The 6,480-nt window shown below is 56.3% G+C and overlaps 2 protein-coding genes across 2 annotated transcripts; one reads left to right on the top strand and one right to left on the bottom strand.

The window, feature by feature from the left end:
• Positions 1–1,648: 1,648 nt before the first annotated feature.
• GUITHDRAFT_141199 (hypothetical protein) lies at positions 1,649–3,489 on the top strand (the record flags this gene model as incomplete). Its single annotated transcript, XM_005829456.1, has 9 exons — positions 1,649–1,878; positions 2,022–2,256; positions 2,304–2,336; positions 2,535–2,610; positions 2,657–2,796; positions 2,843–2,891; positions 2,995–3,066; positions 3,122–3,222; positions 3,472–3,489. 9 exons carry the CDS (start codon positions 1,649–1,651, stop codon positions 3,487–3,489), a joined length of 954 nt encoding a protein of 317 aa, XP_005829513.1.
• A 1,196-nt stretch (positions 3,490–4,685) lies between these two features.
• Positions 4,686–6,258, bottom strand: GUITHDRAFT_141198 (hypothetical protein; the record flags this gene model as incomplete). The annotated part of the gene is made up of 3 exons (XM_005829455.1): positions 4,686–4,759; positions 4,794–6,069; positions 6,142–6,258. 3 exons carry the CDS (start codon positions 6,256–6,258, stop codon positions 4,686–4,688), a joined length of 1,467 nt encoding a protein of 488 aa, XP_005829512.1.
• Positions 6,259–6,480: the final 222 nt, after the last annotated feature.

Raw genomic sequence — 6,480 nt, 5'->3', positions numbered from 1 at the left:
GCTCCTGCTCTGTTTCATTGTCCTGCCGTAGAGTTAATCTTCAGGTCAGCCTGCAGTGAGAGATGATGTAGAGAAGAGGAATAGAGGTGGAAAGGTGGAGAAGACGAGGAGTAGATGAGTTGACAACAAGCAGGATGAAGGGCAGAGAAGCACAAGTGGCAGGAGAGGACATAGAGGAGGAGAAGGGAAGTGAACGGGGAGGAGGCAGGAGAGGAGTCTAAGTTGAACTCGTGCCTCATCCATGCGGGTATCCACCACCACCACCACCACCACCACCTCCTCCTCCTCCTCCTCCTCCTCCTCCTCCTCCTCCTCCAAGTCCTCCTCCTCCTCCTCCTCTCTCACCACCACCACCACCACCACCACCACCACCACTCTCCCCTTCCCCCATCCTTTATCCACTCCTCCTTCCCGTACCTCTCTTGGCACTCCCTTCAGCGCCTTGCCCAGCATCTCCTCGCTCTTTCCTTGACCGTACCATGGAGCCGTGTCGATTATGTTGACTCCGGCTCGAATCGTCTCCTCGACCACTCGCGTGCACTCTCCCTCCGTCACAGCATGGAAGACACCTCCAAGCGCACTCCCTCCGAAGCCCAGGGCTGAGACTTTCAGACCTGTTCCTCCAAGATCCCTGTCGGGGATCAGAACAAAGCCGGAGGAAGATGCAATCAGATGAGACGAGATGAGATGAGACGAGACGAGATGAGATGAGATGAGATGAGATGAGATGAGATGAGATGAGATGAGATGAGATGAGATGAGATGAGATGAGATGAGATGAGATGAGATGAGATGAGATGAGATGAGATGAGATGAGATGAGATGAGATGAGATGAGATGAGATGAGATGAGATGAGATGAGATGAGATGAGATGAGATGAGATGAGATGAGATGAGATGAGATGAGATGAGATGAGATGAGATGAGATGGAATGGGACGAGACAAGGCGAGACGGGATCAGATGAGATCAGATCAGATGAGACCCAATGAGGTTGTAAAACGGAGAAACAGAAACAGTTCCTCTTCTCAGTCAACTATCACATCTCTTCTCCTGCAGCACGTTGTCTGTCTATCCAAGGACTGTTGTTGGTCATCTGCTCACCTGTACTTCATCTTCTTGACCTGCTCTTCATCATGAAAGTTCGCAACAAACGTCGGCGGCAGGTTTGCCATGCTGGCCCCCGTTTGTGTAGAGCCAAACTACCCCATCAATCATGCTTTCTCGGGTGGGTAGGGTACGGGATCCCCTACAAGGCCGACCAAGGGCAGTGACAAGTCGCAAGGCAGGAAAGAAGAGCAGGACGAGAGCAGGACGAGAGCAGGAGGGGGAGGAGGGGGGAGGAGGGGGGAGGGGGAGGAGGGGGAGGAGAAGGAGGAGAGGAAGGAGAGAGTGGAGAGAGTGGAGAGAGTGGAGAGGGAGGATAGAGGAAGGAGAAGACAGGATACAAGACGAGAGTGAGCGAGTTACACTCTAAAGATATCTCTTCGTGATCACTGAATTTCGCTCTTCAGGGAGGAGGAAGGTTGAGATTCAGATTGAGTGAGTGAGAGAGGGAGGGAGGCCCCAGAGAATGGGAGGGGGAAGCAGGGCAAGATAGGAGGTGGGAGAAATTGATCTACAGGTGAGGGCACGCTGATAGCAGGAGCATGGCTGGGCTCTCATGGAACTTGCTCATCCCTCTTGTTTTCTTGCTGTGTTGTCATGAAACCCACATGACCGTCGGGATGGATGCGAGCAGCATGGCGACCAGGATGCTGTTCCATGGCATGCACAGAATGGCGGCGCGAGGGGACGGCAGAGGATCCGGGCAGAGCACGAGCAGCGAATCTTCCGAGGGCTCAAGTGTAGATAGCCGAGAGTTCTGCAAGGAGCCCAAGTACTCAGTTACTGACGAGAAGGATCTTGCGGGAGCAAGCTGAAGCCCGTCCGAGTCTACAGGAAGCACGACGGAGCAGTGCAGTGCATGGTGGTGGTCGGCGAGGACTTGCTGTGCACGGGTGGGACTGACAAGATGATCAGAACTTGGGACTTGAGGACAGGGCAGAGCAGGGGATGGATGGCAGGGCACACCAATCCTCCCACGGACCTCTCGGCGAGGAAGGGAGTTTTGTTCTCCTGCTCGTCCGATGACAGCGTGCGAGAGTGGGACGTCGAACTTCGGAGGGAGGTCAGGCAGGTGAAGTGCAACCAGGGTGGGGTGCGGTGTATCGTAGAGCACGAGGACAGGATAGTTTCTGGGGGGTACGACGGGACGGTGAGCCCTTGGATACCCGCGAAAGGTTTTTGACTTGTTAGACTCAGGTCAAGTTCTGGACGTCTGCACATCTCACTCTGGTGCGGAGAGAGAGAGAGAGAGAGAGGGAGGGAGGGAGGGAGGGAGGGAGGGAGGGAGGGAGGAGATAAGGACGGGGAGCAGAGAGGAGGTTTGGAGGGAGGAAGGCTGCGAAAGAGGAAGGGAAAGGGGGGAGGGGAAGGGGAAGGGGGAAGGGGGGGAGCTGGGAAGGAGAGCATATTGCTGAAGAGGCGACACAGGTTTTCAAGATTGAGCTGCTGGCGAAGCCTGTGCGATCAGCCTGCGTATGGAAAGACCTTCTCGTTATCCTAGCAGGTCAGAGCATGCTGCTCGACCCGGAGTCGGCGTGAAGTTCCCCCAGCACAGGAGCAGTCGGTCAGCGACAGCGAGTTCTATCCAGGCCCTGTGAGGAAGGCGGAGGAGACAGGTGTGAGGTGTCAGGGGAGGGGGGACGTACTCCTGTGGGACCTGAGCGAGATGAGGGAGCACGTGGTGATGAATGTAAGTGTAACAGTGATCGCCTTTGCTCCGCTGACCTGCCAACAAGTCCACATGCAATGACGCATGGAGCTGTACGGTGATAGACGGAGTTCTTTGTGAGTGGAGATTGCCTCTTCTTGTCTTCAAATCAATCATGAACATCTCTGATTCATATCACCATAACATGCAACAAACTAAAACTATCATTCCTTCTCGCAGACGTAGCAGGAAAGGACCGATCAGTCAAGGCCTTCGACGTCTCTTCCTCCCTCCTCCTCTCGGAGTTCACTGGTCAGTGACTTCTCCTCGTCCTCGTTCCTGATCCTGCCCTCCTGTCCCCTTCCAGGCAATGACGCAGCCACAAGTATCACCAGCATCTGCTCGCAGTCAGGAGAGGAGCTCCTCGCCATGGGCTTCCTCGACGGCAGAGTGCTCATCCTCGGACAGGTTCTTGTCCACGCCCCCAACCCTGTGCTGCTGCTGCTGCTGCTTCTTGCTGCTGCTGCTGCTTCATGATGCTGCTCCAGGCTCCCATGTTCCGACGCAACGCAGAGTTGAGGTCAGTCTCTCCTGATCTGCTTCTTCTACCTAGTTGCTTCCTCCCCTGCCCCTCCTCTCTCCTCCCTTCTTCTTCCTCCTACCCTGATCTTCCTCTCAACAGGAGTGGTGTCGGCATCCTCTGTCTTGCCCCTGCAGCTCGAGGTTTTCTCCTGACGGGGAACGTCGACGGCCTCGGGAGGAAGTGGAGTTTGGAGGAGGAGATGGAGAAGATGATGAGTGAGGAAGAGAGCATGGAGGAGGAAATGGCTGGAAGGAGGTGGATAGACGAGGATAAGATGGAGGACGATGACGGGGGAAGGGAACTGGTTGAGGGAGAGGAAGAGCAGGGAGAAGGGGAGGAGGAGGAAGAGGAGGAGGAGGAGGAGTAGGAGAAGGAGGAGGAGGTCGACGACGGTGGGATCAGTCACCATCCCTTCATGGACCAGTATGCAAGCACGTCCTCGAAGGAGAGCTCGCGACTGAGGCCTCGGTGATAGGGGCATGGAGGAGAGGAGCACTGTTGTAAGGGAAGAGAGTGAGTAAAGGCAAGCAACAAGGCGCAGAGCCATGGCTGGGGAAGGGGCAGGCAGACATAGAGGGACGGAAGGAGCAGACAGCATGGAAGGGCGGAATGGTGGAGAAGAACAAGGGGAGGAGGAAGAGGAGGTGGTTGGGGAGGAGGAAGAGGAGGTGGTTGGGAGGGCGAGGAAGGAGGGAGCAGACCGCAGATGGGGAGCTAGGAAAAAGTGTCGATCTTACCCTTGTATCCACCTGCGTCACTTCCATGCTTTCCTCGTCCTCGTGGTCGTCATTGTCGTCCTCGAATCTCACCCTCCTGCTCCTGCTCCTGCTCCTGCTCCTGCTCCTGCTCCTGCTCCTGCTCCTGCTCCTGTTCCTCCACTCAAAGTCCTCTGAGCTGTTCTCGTCATCCTGCAGATATTCCATCCACATTTCAGCGTCTCCCTCTGTCTCCATCGCATCCGGCTCCAGCTCCAGCTCCAGCTCCTCCTGCTCCAGCTCCTCCCTCCAATCCTCCTCATACTCCCGCTCCTGCTCGATATCCCGCATCCTGCCGTGTCGCCATTCGTACCTTCCTTGTGGATGCCATGGCAAGCTGGCGTCGGTGGGAGGAGAGTGACGGAGCAAAGTCTGCTCCCGTCCCGCTGAGTATCCATGCTCTGTCCTCCTAGAAGGTGCAGGCGAGAGCTGCGGAGGCGTGCAGGAGGGCAACGACGAGTCCTTGCCGACTAGGTGAGACCTCCACGTGTGTTTATGGAAGGAAGGAGGAGGGAGAGGAGGAGGGAGAGGACGAGGGAGAGGTGTAGGGAAGGAAGCAGGAGGGAGGGAAGGAGGGAGCAGAGGAGTGGGAGCTAGTTGCCCCCGCCTTCGTTCTTCTTCCTGCCACAGATGCGATCGATGCGGCAAGTCTGCAAACTGCGGGAGCCTGGTTGATGCAAGGGAGGAGAGGGAGGTCTGACTGAAGGGCTGCGGAGAAGCTCCTCTTGGCAGCTCCTCCTTGTCCTCCTCCTCCTCCTCGTCCTCGTCCTCCTCCTCCCCATAACCGTTGCTCTCCTGTTGCTGTCCATGCCTCTGCTGTTCCTCATTTGAAGCAGAAGCTTGGGGCGTTGCAGATTCAGGAGGAGAAGACCTTCGATTTTTGAGGACGCGTTCTGGGATGGCTGCGCTTCCATCTGCTCCCCTCTCCTCTCCCTCCTCTCTCCCTCCCTTCTCCTCTTTTTCTGGCATGAGCCCACGAGCCCGCAGCGTGCTGCCCCCACTCCCTCCCTGCCATGACGCGAATATTCTCTTCCAGCGAAAATTGTTGTCGACGTATGAGTTGCCGCTTGCCCTCACGAAGATGCTCCTCATTGTCCTTCCTGCTCCTGCTCCTGCTCCTGCTCCTGCTCCTGCTCCTGCTCCTGCTCCTGTCCTCTTGACATCTTGCCGCACAACCTCCTGACTACCACAATCTCTGCCAGCTGCCGTCTGATTCTCATCCGACCGTGGGGAGACCGTTCGTTGCAGCCTATGAAGGCGGCTGAAGAGACGGGACCCGAGGCGACTGTAGAGGGATCCGTTCCTTGCAACCTTCTTACCAAGTTCAAGTAAGACGCTGATCTCACAAGAGGAACAAGCAGTGCCTACCTGCACGGGCCCTTGGCCGGCAGTCGCAACCTGGCAGCCTTGCTCGTCATCCGGTCGACTTTCTTCAGCCAGGGAAGAGAGACGAGGTCGGAGGCAGCAGTTCCCCTGCCCCAGCCTCCTCGCCCGCGAGTCAAGCTCTTTGATCTCCCGCAGAAGCCGATGCTCAACGGTCTCGAGGAACAGCAGGAAAGACCCGTCCTTCAACTCCGTCTTCCTCCTCCTCTTGCCCGATGGCTGGTTGGATCTCGGACGGCAGGGCTTCCTCTCGTCCCATCGGACGCCTTCCTCCCTGTCTCGCAGCTCATCGCATTGAACCCCGACTGAGTTCGACTTAGTCGCCTCCCGGAGTTTTTCCGCATCTCGCATAATCCTGCTTGCCCAATGTTGGAAAGCGTTTTTTATCGTTCTGCTATCTGATCGAGATAGCATACAAGTCAGCAGGCAGCTCCTCTGGAAGCTCCTCGCAGCCAAATCCTTCCAAGGCTCGAACAATTTGCGGAGCAATCTTTCCTTTCCAGCACTTTCTGCTTCCCTGACTAATGGGCAGTTGGTGAGGTATTCAACGAAGGCGCTTCCGAAAGTTTGTTCAAGGCCCAGCTCCTCTTCAATCTACAATCAACATCAGCGGAAACAACACAACACAGGACATCATCAAAGCACAGAGAAAGGATTTTGACTCACCAAACTAGAACACTTCACCAGCGCCTCTCGAAACGTGCTGGTGACATGGCGAACGTCCTGATTTTCGTCTATCTCTTGGAGGGGATTCCTTGACGCTCCTATCCGAGTTTTCTCCATCCTGACGCTCATAGACAACAAGTAGAGCCGAACAATGCAGAGGTCATCCCCTCATCCTCCCGCTTGCCCTCCCCTTCTCGCGGCGGTCCGGCCGACTCAACCTTCCCATCTTAGGAACATGCAAAGTTGAAAGAACTTTACAAGGGAGGAGGGAGGGAGGGAGGGAGGGAGGGAGGGAGGGAGGGAGGGAGGGAGGAAGGGAGGGAGGGAGGTAGGGAGGGA

The sequence above is a fragment of the Guillardia theta genome (genome assembly GCF_000315625.1).
Source record: "Guillardia theta CCMP2712 unplaced genomic scaffold GUITHscaffold_52, whole genome shotgun sequence".
Classification (NCBI taxonomy): Eukaryota; class Cryptophyceae; order Pyrenomonadales; family Geminigeraceae; genus Guillardia; species Guillardia theta.
This window is presented reverse-complemented; position numbering and strand designations above follow the sequence as displayed.